The following is a 24,462-nucleotide window of genomic DNA, read 5'->3' as shown; positions in this document are numbered from 1 at the left end:
CAGTCTACCAGGAATTGCCTGCCGCGCCCCCTGTTGCACACATCCAGGAGAGCCTTGACGGAGCAGGCCGGTCCACCACCAACCATCCCAGGGGGCAGAGGGGGTATGGCTGCAGGAACCATGGGACTCTCCTTGACTGCTTTCACCAGGCTGACATGGAAGGTGGGGTGGACTCTCAGGGACCGGGGCAAGCGCAAGCGAACAGAGGAGGGACCAATGACTTTGAACACTGGATAAGGGCCCATGAACCGTGGAGCCATGATCTTGCAGAACTCCTTCCAGAATCTGGATATGAACTGGCGCCCCCACTCTGAAACAATATCCTTAGGAAATCCATGGATATGAAACACGAGTCATCATAATTTCCAATGTTTCTTTGGCAGATGGAAGCTTGAGTAAGGCAATGAAAGCCACAGAAATCTGTCCAGCACTGTGAGGACAGTGGTGTTACATTCTGAGACCAGGTGCCCCACGACAAAGTCAAGATGTGCACCCTCTAACCAATGTCTCCACTCTTTCAGAGCAGTTTTGACAGCCAACAACTCACGGTTTCCAACATCAGAGTTCCTCTCTGCCGGCAAGAGTTTCCGAGACAGGAAGGCACAGAGGTGAAGCTTGTTGTCCCTTTTAGAGTGCTGTGAGAGTACAGCTCCCACCCCGTTATTGGAGGCGTCCACCTCCACCACAAACTGCCGGCTGGGATCAGGAACCGTGAGGAGGGCGGCGGTAGTGAACCGTGCTTTGAGCTACTGGAAGGCCGCCTCAGCTTGAGAGGACCACTGGAATGATGTCAGTGGAGATATGAGCGCGTGGAGGGGTGTAGCTATGGCACTTAGGATTTGCTAATTTTCATAGACAGCAATTCTTAAGTTTCTGATAATCTGAGCCTTTTTATGGCTATTAGGTGTCGGTCACTGAGCCACAGCGCTAACTTTAGCATTACCATTTGCATCTTTCCAGGGGCTATAATGAAGCCAAGGAAAGATACAGTGAAACTTGAAACATGCATGAAACTTGCTTTTTTCAACTTTAACATACAATTGGTTCTCCAGCTGTTGCTGGAGAATCTGCTGTACATGGTGAACATGAGAGTCCAAGTCTGAGGATAAGATCAAGATGTCAAAGTAAACATAGACAAAGTGGTTCAGGAAGTACATCATTGATCATAGCTTGAAAGACAACAGGAGCATTAGTCAGCCCAAACTGTATTACTAAGTATTCATAATGACCAATAGGTATGTTTAAGCCTGTTTTCCATTCATCCCCCTTTCGGAGTTGAACCAGGTGATAGGCATTTCTTAGGTCTAGTTTTTTAAAGACTTTGGCCTGTTGAAGTTGCCCAAAAGCTGATGACATGAGTGGCAAAGGGTACCGACTCTTAACGGTAATGTCATTGAGTAGCCCATAGTCAATACATGGTCGGAGTAACCCAAAAGAACCCTGCCCCACCTGGAGACGAAGAGGGGCGAATAAGGCCAGCCTGTAATGATGATTCGATATAGTCTGTCATGGCCTTCTTCTCAGGATCAGAGATAGAATACAATCTACCCTTAGGAATAATGGCCCCTGGGATCAAGTCAAAGGGACAATCATAGGGTCTGTGAGGAGGGAGGGAGGTAGCCTTGCTTTTACTAAATACCTCATCTAGATAATGGTAACATCAGAGAACTGAGGTCAGGTCCGGAGTTTCAAAGTCTGCGTGAAAATTAACAAGAGCCAACATTAAAACCAGTTTTCACAGTTAAATCATGACATGACGTGACAGACTTGTTTTTGCAACTCTCAGCCCATTTAAAAACCCTCCCAGTACTCCAGTTAAGGTGCAGGTTATGCGCTTTTAACCATGAGAGGCCCATAATAAGAGAATACTCGGTAGATCTGTAAGAATGAAAACACGAGTTCATGGTGGTCACCAATGACAACTGTTAGTGGTTCAGTCTTGTGAGTCACTCAAAATAATAAACTCAAGAGCACCTCTATAGAACAGGATAGTTGTTCAGCTTTCAGATTGAGTCTTGTGGCAAAATCCCCTCCATGAGGCTCTCATCAGCCCCAAAGTCAATGAGGACCCCAAGACAAAGTGTGGTGTCATGATGTTTTACCTATTAACGCCTGAGGAGAGAATTCAGTGGAGGAGAAGTAGCTCACCTTGTACCTTGATTCTCCCGTCTACTGGTGAGCCTGCCCTTTTGCTGGATATGCTGCGAGGAGATGACCATGCTGTCTGCAATAGAAGCACCTGCCATCCTGCAGTCGCCGACGACGCTCCTCTGTGGACAGTTTGGCTCGACCCAGCTGCATGGGTGACCACTTCTTCCGTGGAACCGGTGATGGGGAGCATGAGGAACCCCGCCAACTGGGTTTAGTGGCTGCAACACAACCCTGATGGTAACCAGCTGATGAGGCCGTTTGTTTTCAGCTTTGTTGACACTGCTGTAAACGATTGTCAGTTCTTATGGCCAGAGTAATTAATGAGTCCAGGTCAGAAGGCAAATCCAGGGGCACTAACAAGTCCTGAATCTGGTCAGAGTCCCTCAAGAAAGACATCATAAAGGGCCATGGCATTCCATCCACTGTCCGTTGCTAGGGTATGAAAGCGAATGGCATAATCACAAACGGAGTCCGTACCTTATTTAATATTGCTCAATTCACAGGCCTTCTCTCGGTTGGAAGAGAGGGGATCGAAAATCCTCCTCAGAGCCTGATCAAAGAATCCAAAACCTGACTTGACATGAAAAGGGCCATGGACTAGCACTGGTTCACAATCTTCACAAGACAAGGCAAACTGGCACAGGAAGAAGGGAAACACAAACTATATCTACGCACAGTAATGGGAAACAGGTGGAAACTATCAGGGCAGGGTACACAATCAGACCAGTGGGAAACACAGGAGGAAGGGCAAGTTACCTGGAACGAGAGGAGAGTAGGATGTCAAAATAAAACAGGAAGCCACGGGACAGCATAGAGTCTTGAACATGACAAAAGTTTCAGCAGGTGAACCACATACTGAAGTTTTCAACAACAACAACCAAAAAAAAAATAAAAAATGTGTGTATGGCTTTGTGGGGACAAAGATGAATTTCCACAAGCAGTGGACAGTGAAGATCCCAATCAATACTCGTGTCTGCTGGCCTGGAGATTGTCCATGCTCCTGGCTGTAGTGCATGTAGGCTATCTGAAGCATGTTTGGATTCAAACAGCAAGCATCAAATCCCAGGTGCTGTGTGAAGAACTGCACCTGGAGTGTGGGGGTGACATTCTCCACTAAGGTCCAGTAGGTGTCTGTCTCCCTGCAGCGCATGCTCTCCTCAGCTGTGGTCATAGCCTCACATTTCCCACATAAGCACCTATCAAACAAAACATGGATCACGAAAGTGATTCTCTCCAGCGGCAGTAGTACAGCGCTACTGGTTGTTGAGGTTGTTAATCTATTTCCCAAGAGAGATTTTACCTTCAACAATGAGGAGTGAGATGATACCGAAATTGCTTGATCCCTGTCAAATCAGATTTATTTGTATAGCACCAAATCATAACAAAGTTACATGAAGGCACTTTACATATAGAGCAGGTCTAGACCAAACTCCTTATAAAATTATTTAAAGAGACCCAACAGATCCCCCAATGACCAAGCACTTGGTGACAGTAGCAAGAAAAAACGTAAGAACCAAGAAAGAGGCAGAACCAGGCTCGGGGGGGTGGCCATCTGCTTTAACCGGTTGGGTTGAGAGTGAGAGAGAGAGAGAGAACAGGGGGGTGTAGTGTAGGGTGAGAATGAGAGCAGGAGAGGGGGATATTCAAAACAAGTGTTGGCAGGAACATGATGCTGCAGGAACAAGGGATGGCGATGAGTCATTACCTGCGACTGAGGAGGACAGGGAGATGAGGACAGGGAGAGAGAGGAGAGGGGCTGGGAGAGTAAGAGACTTTGGTAAAACATGGTTAGTAAATGCAGTGCAAATGCTTAGAGCTCTGAGAAACAGGAATTTTTAAGAAGCATGGTTATTGTCAACGCATGTGGAGGGGGGGAGAGAGAGAAAGATGCTCAATCCTTCCCCCAGTAGCCTCGACCTATATCATAGCAGCTATAGCTATAGAGTGGATGGACCCAGCATGTGAATGAACCCACTCACAGCTACAATCATATCCTTGACCTTGTTCTAACATATGGCATTGAAATTGACAGGTTAATAATCTTCCCTCAAAACTTTCTTTTGACCGAACATTACCTCATTACAGTTGAGTTTACTTTAATCCCTGACAACAAGGGAAGACTATCTTGGATAGACAGCTGACAGGAGGCAAAGATGGACTAGCAGTCCATGGTAGCAGGGCAAGGTTCAGCAGCCTTGTCACAACCAGCACGAGCTACAAGTCAGATAAGGAAAATAGCCCAAGGGTCAGCAAGAGCAGGGGTGGAAGATGACTCACAGGCAGACTACATGGTAACACTGCAACGGATAAGACTACAAGTTGGATATGTCTCAGTGAAGGATAGGGGCATGGACCACAGTTCGAAGGATATCAGCAACATAGCCACAGAGGTAGAGGAGGAGGGATGCAGCTGATGCTGAGGTGAATAGGCCAGAGAGAAATATGGAGCAGAAATCTTGAGTTAAATGGCCTATGGCAAATAGTAGCAAAGAATGGGAGACAGTCAGGCACTAATAATTTTGAGCAGACTAGGAGGAAACACAAGCAATAGATTAGAGAAGATGGGAGACATAATTTACTCCTATGGTGTAGAAAGATTTGGGGTGCAAGATAGAAAGAGGGTTGAAAGAGTCCGCCTTCGAGACCGATAATGGAAGTTGGTTCCATAGAAGAGGAGCCTGATAACTGATCTGCCTCCTGATTTACTCTTGGAGACTATAGGAACCACAAGTAAACCTCCATCTAGGGCGTGGAGTGGCCTATTTGGACATTAAGGAACTATGAGCTCTCTGAGATATGATGGGGGATTCTAAATTCTATTCTGTATTTTACCGGCAGCCAATGAAGAGCAGCTAAAACAGTAGAGATGTGATCTCTTTTGCTAGTTCCTGTTAATGTTCGTGCAGCAGCGTTGTGAATCAACTGAAGGCCTTTCAGAGATTTGTTTGGACATCCAGATAGTAATGAGTTACAGTAGTCCAGCCTAGAAGTTACAAATGCATGGACTAGTTTTTCTGCATCATCTTGAGATGATGTGAGAAATACAATGAAAAGTAAGGTGTTGGCCTTCAGTGCAGGGTATAAAAACTATACGAGTATGTGAACAATTTTTACAACTATATAAACAATATACAGACTTACAAAGTCTAGGGAATAAGAGAACAAGAAACTAAAGAACAAGAGACATATTTAGTAAACATGGTTTACTAATGAGTAGTAGAAAGAAAAGGTGTAGCCAGGAAGATGTGTGAAAGTTGATATTACCCAGAGGTAGTGCAGTTGCAAAAAAAAAAAAAAAAAAAAACAGTAATGAAGAAAGTGTAGTTGCATCAGATGGTAATATGAAAATAAAAGTCTTGCACACTATTTAGGTGCTAAGTGTTATGCATTTATGGCTCTAACGTCAGTTGGAAAAAAAACACTTTTTCATTATGTTAGTCCTAGATTTCATGGCCCTATACCGTTTGTCTGACGGCAGTGGCTCAAACAGGGAGTGGCCCAGGTGGGATGACTTCTTCAGGATGGTGTTGGCTCTCCTGAGGCAGTAAAAGCTGTGAAGGTCGGTAGTCATTGAGGCTGGTTGTGGGGGATTTCTTGGGTAGGGGGACTATAGTGGAGGTCTTCAGGCAGGATGGGACTGTGGACTGTGTCAGGGGCAGGTTTAAGATCTTGGTGAAGATCCCTGTGAGCTGGTCCGCGCAGTCTTTCAGCACCTGTCCGGAGATGCCATCAGGGCCCGTTGCTTTGCATAGGTTTACACCCCTGAGCCTGCGCCTGACCTCATGCACCCCCACCGTGAGGGTGGAGCTGGTCCCAGCCGGTGGTGGCGGCGTGGCTGCTCCTGTGTTCGGTCTTGAAATGGGCAAAGAAGAGGTTTAGTTCTTCTGCCAGCGTCGTGTCACCCTCAGCAGCTCTGATGCCGGGTTTGTAGTTGGTGAGCTGCTGAACCGCCATCCATGCCTGCCTGCTGTTGTTGCCGTCCAGGTGTCAATCTTCCTCCTGTAGTCCTCCTTGGCCTACCTGATGCCTCTCTTCAGGTTGGCGCAGGCTGTGCTGTAGAGTGCTGTCACCAGCTTTGAAGGCAGTATTTCTCTCCCTCAGCAGCTGCTTCACCTCTCTGGTCATTCAGGGTTTCTGATTGGGGTAGATCCAGATGTGTTTCCCCACTGTGACCATGTCTACACAGTTCTTGATGTAGCATAGTACAGTGTCCGTAAATACATCCAGGTCTTTGTCCTCAAAGATGGCCCAGTCAGTGCTGTTGAAACACACCTGCAGCTGCTCAGAAACACTCTCTGGCCACGTTTTAATGTTCTTGATGGTGGTGGGGGGGGTGGATTTTCAGAGGGGGGTGTATGTGGGGATAAGTTGTAAAAGGATGTGGTGGTGGAGGTAGAATGGCCAGCATTTCACAGTCAAATATTCCAAGTTGGGTGAACAATGACTTGCCATCATTGCTACATTGTTGTTGTTACACCAGTTTTTGTTGATGCATATGCACAAGCCTCCTCCTTTGTTCTTACCGGAGTCACTGGTCCTGTCGAGGCCTGTGTTTTGTAGCATGCTAGCTTAATAGCTGAGTCCAGGATGGATGAGTGTAGCCATGTTTCGGTGAGGAGTAGAACACAGCAATCTCTGGTGAAGTTGTCCAAAGCCTCCTGGAGCCTCAGTTCATCCATTTCATTGGCGAGGGATCTTACATTAGTGGGGAGAGGCTGGGAAATGGTGGTTTGTGTGGCCTCTTCCATAGCCTAGCTAGCCCGCTGGCCCTGCATCCCTGCTTTTGTTTACAATCCCTGCGCCGCCTTCACTTCCCTCTTGCTTCCTTTCCCAGGGAGCTTCCAAAGCCATTTGGTATACTGCACTCACACATGTTTGGTTGGGTTAGGTTTGCAGAAAGAAACTAATGTGCTAAATGAGTTAAACAAATATTTTGTACCTGTGGTTAGGGCATTAAAACATTATTAAAGGCAACTGTATGAGAATGCTTATATCTCTTTGTAGCATCTTTCATAAGTACCTTTTGCAAGCTTAACTTTCCTGTTCAGCTCCCAAGCTGTTGAATAGCAAATACACACCCATTAGTTCTCTCTGTAAGCCTGGTGGTTTAAAATAATCATCCCATCACTTCAAAATGCTTGCATGTTTTCCTCATGAAACTCAGTTCATACGGCACATCTAAGCCAACCAGCCAAGGTTAATCAGTCTCAAAATCAGAGAACTGCTGGCAGCGCATGACATGAATTTACTGGTGTTCCATGATTCAAAACAAAGGCCATTGAAGAGATAGTGGTGGTGTTGAAATATAACCCTATGTTTTGAAATTTTTATCTTCTCTGTCTTTTTCTACCTTTCCAACCTGGTATATATTTTCCTCCAATCCAGTCCAGTCAAGTCCAGTAGAGTAGCGCACTTCCTCACCTGCCAGTTTTGCTGTCCTTTCATCTCTGCCATTGCCATTCTTGCTCCTTTCGCTAACCTTTTTGGTTCCTTTGCTCTGTTTTCTAAAAAATCCTTTGCAATCAGTGCTCATCTGAGTTTTTTCACGTGGTGTGGTACTTTTCATTCCTTTTTGAATTGTCACATTTGTGATGTATACTGGCGCTCCAGTTGCTCTATGAGGAATGCGAATCTGTCCTGAATCACAGGACAGGCTTAAATAGACCTGCATGAGTGACTTGTGTTTATGTCTGCATTTACCCTTCAAATACTTTGTCCAAAATTTGTCCTTGGAAATTTCAATATTCACTGTGATCTGTGGAAGCTCTGCCAGTGAACTCCAAATGTAAAGATCCTCTGTTAACTCTCTCCAAGAGAGATATCAACTGTGAGTAGGTTAAGAACTGTCATTGAACGTCAGTGTTCAGATGAGTAAAAAGCAGACCCCAACCCTTCCAGCTCCAGAATGACCTTAATAACCCTAACCTTTTCTTTTTCTCTACAGCCAGAGCAACTTGATCCTTCACAGTCAATGCAGGACAACCTGCTGAGCGTCAGGAAGCCAATGGTGGGACGCACGCACTCCCTGCCCAACGACAGCTATATGTTCTTTCCCCTGCAGCCTTTTGGTTGTACAGTTACAACTCGTTCCCAACTTCTAACACAGACTAAGAGGCCCCAGCACATGCAGGACATACATAGGGCACGAATGGGTAAGATATCTAATTTTTAATTAATACTATAATAAAATCTAAGAACAAAAAATTCCAGGAGTATAACTTTTAAGACACCACAGTATCGTGTTTTTTTCTTTATTTGCTATGTAATATGTGACATTTCATTATGATAGGTAAGCTGGGAGATTTTTAATATGATGTAAACTGTTGAAAGAAATAAGAAATGAAAAGCAAATAAGTTATTTCCTAATATTTTTTTTACCTGTCAGAGCTGTGTCTGTTTTTGTGTAGGCTCCAGTGTTTCAGTGTACTCACAACCAGAGGGGTTTCTTCAGCAGAGGGCTATTCCCACAAACCTCTTCAGACCTATCAGCCCCTACAGCAATTCGGACTTAGGGAGTTTACCGCGATTACCTCCTACCAGATGCACACATGCATTCACCCGCACACTCCGCAGACAGGTGAAAGAATCATATTTTTTTTTCAGATTTTGATTTTTGCACTATTCACCTGTTCATGTCATACTGTATGTGATGAAATTGCTGTTCTATACAAATGTTTCTCACCTATGTGTGATTATTGTTCTGAGTTGTTGCAAGTCTAGTCTACCAAACACAATAGGGGCTGAATGTACTCATCAAAACAGGTGCAAATGGAGTTGAGGAGCAAGAACCTTACATATTCACAGTGACTCACAATGATAACATTTTTAATAAAGCTGTAGCATACAGACAAGCGCAATAGACCACTATTCAAGGCTATCCATGGGGTATTAACTGCAGGGTTTTCTTCTCAAACAACAGTAAAAAGATGTTGTTTTTCCTCCAAGTAATGGTCTAAATTTATTGGTTTAAATCTTTCTTCGAAACGATTTAACTTTCCTACTCTTATCTTTTTCCCCCTTTCTGTTACTAACTCGTTGTCTGTCTCATTCTCCATATCACATCTGTTATTCTCTGATCCCAGCTGAGTTTGGTTCAAAAGCAATCTGACCCTGAACCACTAATTAAACACAGATATTCCTGTTTCTGAGGAACATTGTCACATTTTTGTGTAAATTTTAGCTACTGCTGGCGATGTTCAGAGCTGGACTCCATGATCATTTTCAAGAAACAACCTAATCCCCCCTCCTCACCACCTGATCCCACCTCACTTCCCCACTCCACAGATACAGGCTTTCCTTTTCAAGGGGATCCAAAAAAAAAAAAAAAATACTCCGCTCAACAGGCTAGTGACGACTGGATTTATTTCCAGAGCCAAAAAATTAACATAAGATTATCCGAGTCGCTTGGAAAATAGCTAGGCTCAGTACACAAATCAAGGGCAGCCAGACAACTAAGCAAAAGGACACTAGAGAAAACAAACTGCTAAACTTCTGAAAGAACTCAGGGCTGGCTTCATAGGCGCACTGAAGGGAACCGGGCTGGAAGGGGCTGAGGCAAAAGGCAGGGCACTGAAAACAGAAGTAAAGATAAAAACTGAGTCAGTTTCACAGAAGGACAAGTTGAACAACTAAATATCTGGTTCAGAAAGGAGCCACAAGTCTACCAACAAAGGTGAACAGACAAACTGGCAATGAGTGGGTGAAGCAGCCAGTCTTTTATACCCCAGGAAGGTGGTGGAGTTGATGAGTCCTGAATTGTTTGCAGGTGTGCAGGAGAGCCCAGAGCAAGAAACCCAGCTAGAGGGAAAAAAAGGAGGAGGAGGAGGAGGAGAGCATGACAGGGCGGAGCCCTGACATTCCCTCCTTTTTTCTCACCTTTGAATCATGTGTGCTTGTCTTCTACTAATCATTAGCCACAAAGTACCCAAAGCTTAAGTTAAGAAAGCTTAAGAAAACTTAGATGAGATGATGAGTGAATTTCCCTGTATTCCTATAAGTCTCTATCTGTGGATTATCAATTAGCTAAGTGATTGAATGTAATTTAGCTGGACAAAGATATTACTCGGCTGGCAATTTTACCCACAACTCAGGGAAGTACAGTTGATATGCATTTGGCTATTGTATACATGGTATCAAGGTACTGAGGCACTTGTGTATTTTCTTTTAGTTAGGATTTGTCCAGTGGAGGTAGGATGTAGAGGGTTTGTTGCAAGATCTGTTGTTGCTTTGTTAAGGGAGTTAGGAGGAAGGGGACAGAGTGTAAGGAAAATAGTGAAAGAAATGTCAGATGAGGCAGTAAGAGCCAGATAGATAGATACTTTATTTATCCCAGACTGGGAAATTGGAAAAAAAAAAGAAGCCAGTCAGTGAATTTGGATTAGAAGACGTAATAGTAGTTGGAGGCCCAGCAGGGGGGAGCACTTAAGATAAACAGACTCTTGGGAGAAGCGGAGGAAGAAATCCAAGAAGAGGAAGTGTATTTAATTGGAGGGTTTAGCCTGTTTGAGCCTCTTTGAGCCTCTTTGAGACCATGCGGTTGGTCCACGTGAGTTGGCCTGTATTGGTTTGATGTGACTTGTACTTTTTCTCTGTTTATACGACTGTTCAGGTGAGTTTGTTTGCTGAATCTGCTAGGGTAGCTTGTCTCCATATCCTGCACCCTCTATACTTTCAAGTCCCCTACCCAAACCAGGGTCTCTATCCCATCCCTACTTTCATCTCCACCTCTTCTATTTCTCTCCCCTACCCAAACCAGGGTTTGTATCCCCACCCCGTTTTTACTGGTGTAGTTGGTGAAAGGTCAGAGTAGTTGATGGTAGTGCCGTTTGACATAGTTGTCTTTGTGTGAGGAGCGGTGATTGCTGGTATTAGGGGGGTGACTCTGGGACACCAGTGATCACTGTCTAGCCTCCTGAAAGTGTCATGGGCCTAACGAGATGAAACACTGGTGAAAGGTTTCCACCTGATGACCCCAAGAGCATGTTAGCTATCACTGCTTACTGGCCTAGTTAGATATTATCTTTGGGGCACATAGGGGAGGGTGAGAGTTGTTGTTTAGGGAGTTAATGAGTCTGGTCCATTTTTTTTATCAAACTAGTTTCTTGTGTTTTACGCTAAATAGTTAATGTAGCAATAAAAGTACATGATCATTGACTCCTGTGGCTGTGATTGTCCCAGTATGGCAGGGAGATCTTTGGCACCAGGTTTCTTTGTGGTCACATTGTTAAGTGTAATATAGGGAAAGACATGCAACTAAACATGTGTAAAATGCGCAGCACTCGACTATACAAATGCAAATGCAAACCTTGTTTGCCTGTCCCATGGATTTGAAGCCTTGTTTACTTGAACTAACGTAATTCAAAAACTTGACATTCAAGTATCATTCATTCTCTTTCCCTAGTTCATCATCTGTGAGAACCAAGTCATGAGATCTTGAGGATATTTTATGATTTTAAGAAAATGCTGCACTCCCACTCCGTAGTAGTAGTTTTATCCTCTACCTATGAGCCTGCCATAGAGTAGAGGATTTGTTACAGAGCTAAGGATGAAAACAGGAAAACACTGATCAGAATTTTTTTGCAAATTCATCCTAAGGTTTTAATACTGACAATTTAAAAGGTTTTGTGTCAAGAGCTCAGTTAGCATACAAGTGGCTGTCCCACTAAAGACTTGTATAAAAAATGATTATTAGTGCCCATATCGCATCTGTGAAAGTTGCACATTGCAATTGGAAATAAAAAGAGTAACTTTCCACCTTCAGTGAATTAATGTGAATACAGCCCTCTAATGTCAGTCTGCTCAAATAAAATTCAAAGGAACAACATGAATATTTCTGAGACAAGGAAGGTTTATACTATTTTAAGTTAAAACAAAACAAAACAAAAAAAAAACAAGCAAAGAATACAAATGTTTACTCAATCTACTTTTGTATGCGTTAAATGCAATGGAGTTTCACGTCAATATATATTCAATATAATGGTGGAAGTAAAACTCTCTGTAATCACAGCTAAGGATTCTGGGACGTTGCTAACCTGACTGAACTTTGAGACAAACTACTGCTTCTTACTGTCATCAATTCACAATAACTAATATCTCTTCAAGCCTGTGCTCTCACTCCCCTCCATTTCCCCCTCCCTCCATCTTATTGCTCATGCGCCTCTTATTACCAAAATATATCACCATCCCCTCTGTACACCATCTTCCAGGTTGCAGTGTCTACTGATTCTCAGGAGGCGCTGTATTCAGACGGTGAGGAGAGTAATGAAGTACTTGTCAATGTGTCTAAACTGGGGCTCACTCCGTCTTCCTGCCCCTCCCCTACATCTCCCACATCCTGCTCCTATCATCTTCAACAACATGCTCTCTGTTTGGTACCTGCAACCCCAGGCACCGTCCCCGAACCCTCACACCCTGACAGCATGTCCGCCCAACATCATGAACAACACTACTTCACTTCTTACTCCCCAGCATCCTCCTCCTCTTCCCTCCTTCCTCCAACCTTACCAGTAGGGTCACGCCACCAGGAGGAGGCCTCGGTAGATCAGGAAGTGTCCCTCATTACGTGCACTGGGTTGGATGCCAGTGATGACATCATGGCAGAGACCGGTGGTGGTGGTGGTAATAAGGCTTACAGCTCCTTTGCAGGCTGCCAGGTGAGTCAAAGTCCATATTTGAAACCCCTGAAAAGGTTCCACAGTGCTGACATGCAAGGCTGTCATACCTTCCTGTCCCACCCCCGGTCCTCCTCCTGGTTGGATGACCCTCAACACCATTCTCTAGAAGTATATTCATCAATGGAGTCCAGCCCTAAGTGCAGAATCACTTTCAACTCCTCTGGGTCTGTGTCACGGCCCGACAGCCAGCAGACTCACACCCAGATCCCCACTCAGACCTCGCTACCCTCACCTCGACGCAAGGAGAAGATGAGCCCACCTTGTATCTCTGTAGATCCCCTAGATGGCCTGGAGCCCCAGTCTGGTCTCTACCTAGGTGAGCTTGGTGGTTTTGGTATACCCTCTTCCCTTTCCATCCAGGAGACCTGCCTGAGAAGGAGAGCACCATCCAGTGATTCTAAGGACTCTTTTGACCTGGGAGTTGCAGAGATTTCAGAACAGATTGGAGGCTCATCAAACCTCAGCACCAATACGAAGCTATTGACTCTTCCCAGCTTCTCCTTTGAGAAGAAAAGTTCTGAGCACTGAACACTGATACTCAAGCACACACAAATGGCTTGACGAACCTTCCACACGCAATCACAAAATGTGTTTCTGATTATCATAGTTCTAATTATAATGCTTTAACAATTAGTGGTAAAACTACAACAAACGGTAAGATCATCCTTGGTCTCATGAGGAGCTCAGTACTGTAGTAGTGTGACCACCCCTTGTCTTTGTATTGTTACTGCCAAAACAACCAGAGAAGACAACACAAACCTGCCTGCGTCCCTCTGGCTGCAGCTAGGCCCCATAACCTCTGGAAAGACTTCTGTACCTGGGATCTCACATCCTCTGTGGTTGCATCCAAACCACCTGGTGCATAGGGTAGACTTTGCCCAGTCAGTGGAGGTACAAAGCAATATGAAAGTATGAAAGACACTATTTTCTTAAATTATTGGCCATAGTGTTTGTACAGGATGTTGTTTTTTCAAATTTCATTTGATTATTATTTTCATGTCTTTTGTGATTTTTTTTATTTTTTTTTTATTTTTTTTCCCCCCACTGTAGGAATTTCTAGCTTTCTTGAATTTACTGACAAAAGTGAATGTTTTTGAAAGTTCTGCAACCATGTATTTGTAGGAATTATATACGTATATATATATATATATACATATATATATATATATATATATATATATATATATATATATATATATATGTGTGTGTATGTGTGTGTGTGTGTGTGTGTGTGTGTGTGTGTGTGTGTATTAAACTGAACTTGGAATTTTAAGGATATGCTTTACACCGTAATGATTTAAGTTTTTGAGAGAAATGCAGGCACTTGACGTTTTTCACAGATTGCTTGATCTTATCGAATTCAGTCTCATATTCTCTGTCACTTCTATCACCATGTCAGTCACTGAGACACCCAGCCAGTTGTGGTCAAGTAGAGTTGGCTTTCATTCACGATGATGGAGAGTGAGGACTTCATTGTTGCATAAAAATATCCTGGAACACATAACAGTTTTATGATATGAACTTGCAGGGTTCTCGAAAATGCACTTCTAGTGTCAAATTACGTTTGGACTGGACACTATATAAAATTTGTTTACCAGCTTTTAATGACAATGGAAATCTGGAAAATTGAGCTGACCTTGGAAATAGGACCCCATGTCAGTTGCTTACAATAGCGTCACCACTGTACTCAACTAACTTCATTTTACAGATTGACTTCACATGGTCCAATGTGTGCTAGGGTTCAACTTTTATATTTTAAGTAATATGACCCTAAGCCAGGACAGCACGGTGGCGTAGTGGTTAGCGCTGTTGCCCCACAATATGAAGGTCGCGGGTGCAGAGTTTGCATGTTGTCTGGGTGGATTTACCCCGGGTACTCCGGTTTCCTTCCACAGTCCAGAGACATGCATGTCTGGTGACTGGCGAGTGTGAGTGGTTGTTTGTCTATGTTTGTGTTGGCCCTGTGATGGACTAGCGACCTGTCCAGCGTGTACCCTGTCTCTCGCCTGGAATGTTGGCTGGGATTGGCTCCAGCACCCCCACGACCTGGAAATGGAAAACCGGTAGAGGATAGATGGATGGAACCCTAACCCATCGCATATCACATATCACAATGTGAGGTGAAAACAGTTCATTGGGAATAAAATTAAGGGGCTTTGGAATGCAAGACCTGTTTATAAGGCCTGCCAAAACAACCAGAGAAGACAACTACACATCTATCAGAAGAGGTCTAGAATGACATATTTTGTCATTCTAGAGTGTGATATCTGACACATCTCCATAACTGATGCCACTTGATGGATGGATTCAATCTGAAGACCACAAGATGTAATGAAAAAAGTCTGGCAGTGTGCAGTGAGAAAAGTTTGAGACTAACAGATGACTAACAGAGACTAACAGATTATTTTAAAGGGAGATCAAAAAACTGTCAAATTCAGTCAGTGGAAATGCTTGCCCTGCCTTGAGTTCTTTGTTGCATACTTTTCAAACCTTTGAGATGGCGATGTGACTGCAAAAGGAAAAGGGAGCATGTGCAAGTCCCCCCTTTTTTATTGTCTTTGTAACTGTTTTGGAAGGTGTTCTTTATTTACAATTATTATGATTTTTAAACCACAGAACTGTACTGTAAATAAAGTGTTTCACAGTAAAAAGTGAAGAAATAAAATAAATGTAAATCTAGATAAAGAACAGTATAACTCTAAACCTAGTTTTAAAAAGAAAAATAAGGTAGTTAGTTTGTCCTAAACCATAGACCTAGTCACCTTTCATTACAAGCTGTTTGATCAATCTGGATCCAACATGGTGATCAGACAGCAATCAAGGTCATAGTTAGTTAATAGATCATAAAGGGAGGAGCTAGACCATTCAAGGCTTTAAAATAATAATCATAAAATAATGTGTGTGACGTGGTCTCTTTTCTTCGTAAATGTTCAAAGCCTTGCAAAAATGGTTGGTGCGCAAAACTTTGGATGCGTCTCTCAATGCTGCTAGAATATAATGCATTGCAGCAATGAATTTGGAGAAAATAGTAGTATTGATCCATTTTGATATCTAAATATAAAATAACAGCACAGAAGTTGTTATTTAAATGTACACAATTAAATTTTTCAATGTTTATGAAAAGAATGTGCTACAAAAAAAACGAGAAATTTTACAAGCAAGTAACCATTGAATCCCCTTATTTAACAAATTTTAATAAAAAATTTGGCAAATTGTTTCTACAATGGGAATAAAATATTGTCACAACATTATTGAAAGTGTTCTCATGAGTGTGCTGCTCTTGCTTTGCTTTCACCTGTCTCATTTTTACCAAAGCAGCACAAGCTGCAATGGAAAGGTGTTCTGTGTTGGCAGTGCAGTTCGTTTACCGCATGTCCAGAACAGTTTCTTTCTCCAGTTTTCTTCCTTTAACATTTGGTGTGGTTTTCTCTTTGCCGTTAATAGTGTTGTCCCATTAAGATGGCTTATGCGTGATGAATGGGACTCAAAATACAGTGAATATAATTCAATGACACTTTTACTGGTATTATTGTTCTCCAACCTAACATCACGGTGTGTTCCAACAATAAGGTTCCGGGTGGGTACATGTGCATGAAATCACAGGAGAGTTCGTGCCTCACTATATCACAACAGTGTACCAGTAAAAGTAACTTGATTTGTTTTGGAAATATTTCTCAACCGTTATTACCCTCTTATTACATATAATAGTTCAGTCTCACCGGATTAGTTACAGAGTGGTATTAGTCAGTGAGGAGGAAGGTGAAGATGTCAACAGGTGGTGGTTACATGCCTCAGAAATTGGGGAGTCAAACATGAGAGAAAATCAATAGGAAAGGGGTAGTAAAAGGCTTTGCGATGGACTAGAGACCTGCCAAGGTTTACCTGGTGCTCGCCTGAAGCGTTGGCCTAAATTGGCTCCAGCACCCCTACAACCAAATAAGCGGTAGAAAATGAGAGAGGAAAGAAGGAGTAGAGCAAAGCCAAAGGTCAGTATGTCACCCAATTTTTCAAGAATAGAGGTGGGTTTTTTGTGTGGAACAATTTAGCAGGGAAGAAGGAATAGAGACACCCCATCTCAGACGTGTGCGTCTCTCCCCTTATGTAGATATCAACGAGTGGGATGGTGACACGGTGTGACCAACTATCTCAAGTTTTTGTTCAGTGACTGATTATATGACTTGTGAGTGGTAGTAGCATACCTCCTTTATTCTTTTGCCCAACCACTCCAGCTACTGTAGTGCTTTATGGGCCAACTGTAGAGTAAACTCCAGACTCAGAACATAACATATAAAGAATCCAGGGCCCACTTAATTGCCAAAGCTTTCACGGTGGAAGAGCGGACCTCCCTGGGGAATATCTTCCATCTGATGTAAGCCACAGGATGTAGATCCTCTGTTGATCCCTCTCCTCCTAGATGCAACAGTTTGTAAAATAAAATGTTTGTCAAAATCTGGGCCCTTACTGAGGGATTTCTGGATATCCTTAATATCCCACTTCACCTTATTAGGGCAACTTGAGTCAGTTCTGTCTGAAAGTGGACCAGCTCTGGATGAGAGGTTTGGGATGAACCGGTGATAGAAGCCAGCCATCCTCAGGAAAGATCTAACCTGGTTCCTAGTCTGTGGGAGAGGACATGATTCAAGTGCATGAACCTTCTGAAACTGTGTTCTAATTAACCTACCTCCAATGGTGAACCCCAGGTACTCAGTTTCAATTTTAGCAATGACACATTTGGCTGGGTTGATCGTCAAGCCTGCGGAACGCAAGCACTCCAAAACTGCCTTCAGATGCTCCAGGTGCTCCTCCCTGGTGGCACTGGAGATCACAATATCATCAAGATATGCTCATGCAAAATCAGACAGACCAGAAAGTACCTGGTCCATGAGTCTTTGAAATGTGGCAGGGGCACCATGCGGCCCAAATGGCAAGAATGTAAACTAGTAGAGCCCCCAGGGATGCTGTCAGCTGCCGAGACTGCTGGATCAGGAGAGGTCAATTGTAGTCAGGTACTTGCTTTTCCAAGGCGCTCAAGGTGCCTGGGGGTACGTGTTCAACTATACCTCTCAAGAGATGTGTTTTTACCAGTTGGAAAAAGATGAGGTTTACAGCCCGGAGGGATCGAGAGCGACACCTCAACAGACTTGTCTGCACTGACGTTGGTGGGTGTAACAAATTTAAAAGTGAATGGTGTGAAAAAAGAAGAGGGCTCATCAGGAGTTCTGAAAAAAAGAATTGCAGCCCACATTGTGTGGGAAACCAAGAGCACCCCGTCGGGTCGATGGTACTACAGAGCCGCCCATTGGGTGAGTGAAGGGTGTGAGGATGAGTTTGTGTTAGAGTATTTCAACAGGGACTGCGGAGTGTTTCAGAGATGTTTGCACATTCCGTTCAAGAACTGGTTGAGTTTGATGGAGGAATACATGGAGAAAATGAAGACTCTGTTTGCGAGCAGTGAGAGTTTCAGAGACATTCTGCTGGTGAGAAAAATTCTGGTGTATTAGACTCCACCCCTTCCACGCCATTGGTCTACGAATAACCCCTCAGCCTCCTCCTCCTTGTCCTCCCGACCAATTCCAACACGCTTACACGGCTAACACAGCGTGCTAGTCACTCCGCCTCCTCTCAGCCATACTTTAAAAGGAACGACGAGAACAAGAAGATAAAATCATGTCTTTCATACCCACAACGCTCCGTCCGTCAGTCCTCGTCCTCCTGGGACGCTGACTTTGCGGTCTCGCAGGAAAAGACATCTGGAAAGGACGGTGGAGAGAGGGGATGTGACCGACGGACTGCTGTCCGTCGTTCTTTTGAACACGGTGAAAGCCGTGGTGTCTCATCTGCTGAACCACGTCATCTCCGTTTTTCGTTCGGAAATTTGCTACGGCTGTATCACCAACCACCCCAGTCAGAGGGAGCATGAGTGTCTGGACGATGCGCCGGACTACTTCTACCTGAAGTACTTTGAGCAGGTGAACGAGAGACTTTGGATGGCTAAATTTGTTCCCGCCATCGCCACAGCCTTGAAAAATCGCTCCATCCACGTGTCGGGTGAGAGGATCCAAGGTCTGGCAGAAGCCTTTCTCGACGATCTGAAATTCAAAAGACGCGTGAAGGAGAAAATTGCCGACCTGTACGATAAACTGGTTGAAAAAGGAAACGCTCTGGAGTTGAAAAGCATCGAAGAAACCTTCACCCTTTGGAACGGCGGAGAAGAGTTGAAGAAATGGGGGATTATTGTGGAAAACTGACGGCGCATTTGGAGGATCACTGGACTACCTGCCGGTTAGTCTTTATTTTAGAAGGGGTGATTGAAAACACAACAAACGATAATCGTGTCAATGAAATGAGAAAGAGGTTGGACTAGGTTCGAAGTCACGCAGGACCCTTGTGGGGTTTACTCATCACGATTGCATCGAAATTCACGGATGAACGGTCATTGACCGAAGCATTTGATGAACTGATCAGAGAGATGAATTATGACAATGTGGATCATCTATTTATGATATATGCTTTGATTGTAGATGTCATAAATTGACGTGTAGAAAACAGTGTGCCTACACACGTCTCGAGTGAATTGCTGAAGCTGCATTGTGTTATTAGAGCCACCATCGGCGCTTCGGTGATGAGGACGGCCCTGCACAGCCTCGATGTTTGAATATTATAATGTGTGTGTGTGTGTGTGTGTTGATCCATCATATATTTTCAATGTATTTTTGAACCTTCATATATTTTGAACCATCATATATTTGCAACGTATTTCTGATGCTTTATACAAAATAAAAGTTGTATTAAAAAAGTAGAGTCTCGCTGATTTTTTCATAAACTCTGGAGAGGCGCGGGTGTGAACATGTCTGAGAAAAGCGTTATGAAGAAAGCATATTATAACCCGGTTCACCCGGGCAGCTTTGGAGGAGAGGACAGACTCCGCAGAGCCTTGCAAGATGAAACGGGTAAAAAAGTAAATGTGGAAACAGTTAAAGAATTTCTATCAGAGCAGGATGCTTATACTCTGCACAAGCCAGTGAGAGTAAATTTTCCTAGGAATAGAGTGTTTGTGCCACGACCGATGGTTCAATTTCAGGCCGATCTCTGCGATATGCAGGCTTTGGCCAAGCACAACGACGGATATCGTTATCTCTTGACGGTCATAGATGTATTTTCCAAAAAGGCCTACGTGAGAGTTTTAAAGAATAAAAGTGCCTCGGAGACTGCGAAGGCTTTTGAATCTGTTTTTAAAGAGAGCCGGACCCCAGAAAAGTTACAAACGGACTCTAGTAAAGAATTTTTCAAAAAGAATTTCCAGAGGCTGATGAAGAAACACAAGGTAAAACATTTTGCCACAGCCAGCGATCTGAAAGCTTAAGTGGTGGAAAGATTTAACCGTACGCTGAAAACTAGAATGTGGAGGTATTTTACCGCTGAAAACACCCGCAGATACTTGGAGGTTTTACAGGATTTGGTGAAAAGTTATAACAACAGCTACCATAAAAGTATAAAAATGACCCCTCAGCAGGTGACCGAGGAAAATACCTCTCAAGTTTTTCAAAACCTGTACGGTTCTTTTCTTCCCAGATACAAAGCCAGGTTCAAGATGAACTTGAAACAGGGGGACACGGTGAGAATATCCTGACTGAGGGGAAAGTTTGATAAAAAATACGAACAGAGCTTTACCAACGAGCTATTTACAGTGTCTGAATGCATACTGCATCTACCGCCGGTATATAAACTCAAAGACTTTGATGGAGAACCTATCACGGCGGGGGTCAGTGTCATCTTCGTTGTTTTCCACCCGTGGCTTACATCCTAGGTGTAAAGCCCGGAGAATGGATCAAGTTTGAATCGAAGACGGCTCCTTATCCCACGGATATAAAAGCGGGGATGTACCACCTCTACTGTTACACAGACGTGGTACAACACCAGGTGGTGGGTGACGCTTACGCTCCTCTCTTGAGAATCGTCGATGTGCAGGGAACGTACGGAGACGTGATCACACAATCTTTCAACCCCGCTTACTATCTGCCCGTGGCCAAGAACCACATTGAAAACATTTGCATAGAGATTAAATCGGATCAAAACCTACCCGTCGATTTCACCTTTGGCAAGACTGTGTTGAAATTACATTTCAGGCCCGTCAAAACTCTTTCTGGTGTATAAAAAAAAAAAAAATGATTCAGAGTCTCAAAACAGACCCTCACCGTTTTGTGAGTTATTACGAAAATCAAGTAGGGGGAGCACTGCCCGGCTTTTACGGGTCCCCTGTGATGTACAGGAGAGGTATAGGCTCTGTATTTAGCAAGTTATTTCATTTTGTAGCGCCTTTGGTGAGAAAGGGCTTTGCGTTCATTAAACCTCACATCAAAACGGCGGCTAAAAACATAGCCTCCGAAGTGTTTACCCGCACCGTGGGGAAATTATTCAGCGGCGGTGGGCGAGAGAGCCCCGGATCTAAACAGGGCGCTGGAGGTATCATGGTTTTGGCTAGAAGACCTAGGAAGAGACCTCCCGGGGAGCGTGTTGTTTCGGGAAGGCCAAGGGTAAAAAAACGCAAAGGAGGCCTCAAGAAGAAATCAGTCGGAAGAAACCGTCCTAAAGGGAGGAACTCGTGCTCCGGAGATATATTTCTTTAGGAAAATAAATATATAAAGGATGGCCTTATTACACCACAAATTGAGCGAATGCAGTATGGCGGAGCTGGATTGATTTTCAGTGCCCATGACCCAGCTGTCTATCGATGGAAAAACTCTATACGGTATAAGGTTTTGCCTTTGTCCGCAATTACAGACGGCGGCCCAATAGAGTTTTTTATACCGGGAGACGGTGACAAATATCTGGATCTGAACGACACCTTGCTGCACCTGAGGGTAAAAATCATCAACGCGGACGGTACGGACTTGGCCGACGACGCCCGCGTGAGCCTGATCAATTACCCTTTGAATACAATTTTTAGTCAATGCAACGTTATTCTGGGAGACAGATTGATATCGCAATCCAGCGCCACTCACCCGTACAGGGCTGTGATAGAAACCTTACTAAACTATTCGGAAGGCGCCTTAAAAAGTCAGTTCAGCACCGGGTTATTCTACAAAGACACGGCCGGTGCTATGGACTCGGTGGTGGTCACCAACGGGCCCAACAAAGGCCAAAGAGTCCAAAGAGATCTACCTGCTGGGACCTATCCACGCTGACATATTTTTCAGCGAGCGGCTTCTTTTGAACGCAATGGATTTGAGAGTCAAGCTCACCAGAGCCAGCAACGCCTTCAGCCTCATGTGCGCTGGTGACGCCACCTATCGTTTAAAAGTGCTGGGAGCCTCTCTGTTTGTGAAAAAAGCAACCATGGCCCCCGCGGTGCGTTTAGGACACGCTGCGGCCTTAGCAAAGGGAATCGCTCTCTATCCCTAACCCTAACCTGGCCCAGGTGAACGTGAGAACTTATTCCATCCCCGAGAATTCTCGAATATGTAACCAAAAGAATCTATTTCTGGGGACCATGCCCAAATACGTTGTTTTGGCTATGGTGCACCACGAGGCTTTCACGGGTAGAAGAGACTTGCCTCCATTCAATTTTATCCACAACGACATGGAATACATGGCCCTGTGTCGTGACGGGAGACAAATTCCGGGAAAAGCTTTTCAACCTCAATTTAACCGAGGCGTGTCCGTCAGAGAGTTTTACAACATGTTTACCGCCACAGGGAGACATTTGAAATTTACCTCTAAGCATCAACAGGGTAGAATTTGAGCAGGGCTACTCTCTGTTTGTCTTTAACCTCAACGCCGCCGAAGACGCTGACGCATTATCCCCTGTTTCCAACAGAAATTTAAGGCTGGAAATGAGATTCAGGGTGCTGTTATCAACTCGAAGCGACAAGTGTTGGTGGATAATCTTCAGCTGGAAAGTCTCATGCATCGTTTACTGGGAGATGTTTTCTGCGGGGTTTGGGCCTCGGATCAGTTGCCTTTACTGACGTCATCTTTCACACTCCCCGCCTACATGATTGTGAACACACATCCGGGACACAAGCCCGGAGAACACTGGTTGGCCCTTACTCTGGAAGAAGATGGAACGGGGACTTTTTTTGACTCTTTTGGATTCCCTCCTGATTTCTAAAGACATTTTAACATTTTTAGAAAAACGGTGCAAAACCGTGTCATATCACGGCAGACAGCTGCAACACACCTTGTCTACGGCCTGCGGCCAGCATTGTGTTTATTATTTATGTCACAGAGCCTGCGGTTTAACTTTTGAAAATGTTTTATCTTTGTACGGTGGTGAAGACGAGGCATTAAAAAATTATGATACGGTGACTCGTTTTGTGAAAAAATATCAAAGCTGTACGAGGAGTCGTAAAGACTGTCACCACACCGTCTGCTCTTTACAAATGTTTAAAGATTGTCACAAGCTGGATAAGAAATAAAAGACGCACAAAAAAAGAAAACGGTCTCGAGCGTTTTTATTTTTTCAATGATAAACTTTATTAAAATTCAATCCGTTTCTGCATGTCTTTATATCTTTTCTCCACCAGGGGTGTTTCTTCATCATCATCGTCTCTTCTCTCTTTGGGGGGCGTGATTCATCTTGGGGATAGGATGATTTTCTTCAGAGCGGTTTCCAAACCACCGCTCTCTTCCTCTTCCTCACCCCCCGTTCTGAGTATGCTGTATTGTTTGCGAGCTGTATTGGGTTATTCATGGAGGATAGGGGAATGTTGACCTCCGTTAGAGTATTTAAAAAAAAAAACATCCAACCCTTCGGCGCCGGTCTGTGGATTTTTTTATTATAAGACAACGACAAATGTTTAAACAGGTCCACTATATGAGAACCTTCACAGTCTTTCCCTTATACACAAATTCACCGTTTGGAGTCCACCCACCGTTGCTTTTGCTTAATTTCTTAATGATATAGGAAGCATTTTTACGATCGCGAGGAGCCAGGTTTTGCAGTACTTCAGAGACCGTGTCGTCCTGTTGTTGTTGTTGTTGTTTTTGTTGCTGTGGCAACGGTTCCGCCTCTTATTCTTCTGCAGCGGCATCGGGCGCAGGTTGTCTCTTCACCGCCCCCTCTCTGTCATCTTGTTTGACGAGGGTGAGATATCTTTGCAACAGGACGTTGTATTTTTTAATTTTCTCGTAAGGGGTTAGTATCGCCTCGTTTAATACAGTCCTCATTTTTTCATCCAAATCACTTTCTGCCTCACGTCTCATGGTTTGAGCCGGAGTTTCCGTACCCAGGACGACCGTGGGGACTGACGTCTGCGTCAGTTGGCTCAGCTGTTAAGGGTTCAGCAGAAACATCTTCTGGCTCGTTTTCTGACTCATGATTTAGTTTTTGTGAATCAGACTGCCGAGAAGCTGGCCGAACATGGGCACCACAGCAGAGAGCAGAGGCAAAAGAAAACCTCCGGTCTGTTTCATCAAAACCCCTCGTTTTCTCTTCAGACTAGTTTTTTTGTCCGCCAGCAGCCTGATAGTTTTCTTCCGGCTTTTGAGTTTTTTATATTGACAAGCGTTCAACGGCACGTTTCCTTTCAGCACGTTTAAACAGAGCTTGCTGAGACACTGAAGAAAGTCTGTGGACCAGTGCTGGAGAATGTCTTTACGTTTCAGCAGCGTGGCTCGACTCAAGGCGAGGAGTGTT

At 44.1% G+C, this 24,462-nt stretch overlaps 1 protein-coding gene across 1 annotated transcript in view; it reads left to right on the top strand.

Annotated features, from left to right (window-relative positions):
• The window catches only part of cacna1g (calcium channel, voltage-dependent, T type, alpha 1G subunit), a 230,136-nt gene extending 216,784 nt beyond the window's left edge, over window positions 1–13,352 (top strand). Inside the window, exons 36-39 of the mRNA XM_029527030.1 lie at window positions 8,096–8,303; window positions 8,559–8,728; window positions 12,357–12,428; window positions 12,777–13,352. Coding sequence (XP_029382890.1) covers window positions 8,096–8,303; window positions 8,559–8,728; window positions 12,357–12,428; window positions 12,777–13,352 — 1,026 coding nt within the window. The remainder of the gene's footprint in view (window positions 1–8,095; window positions 8,304–8,558; window positions 8,729–12,356; window positions 12,429–12,776) is intronic.
• The last annotated feature ends 11,110 nt before the right edge of the window (window positions 13,353–24,462 follow it).

Source organism: Echeneis naucrates, chromosome 19 (assembly GCF_900963305.1).
Source record: "Echeneis naucrates chromosome 19, fEcheNa1.1, whole genome shotgun sequence".
Classification (NCBI taxonomy): domain Eukaryota; kingdom Metazoa; phylum Chordata; class Actinopteri; order Carangiformes; family Echeneidae; genus Echeneis; species Echeneis naucrates.
Note: the sequence above shows the minus strand (reverse complement) of the source record. Positions and strands in the feature narration are given on the sequence as shown.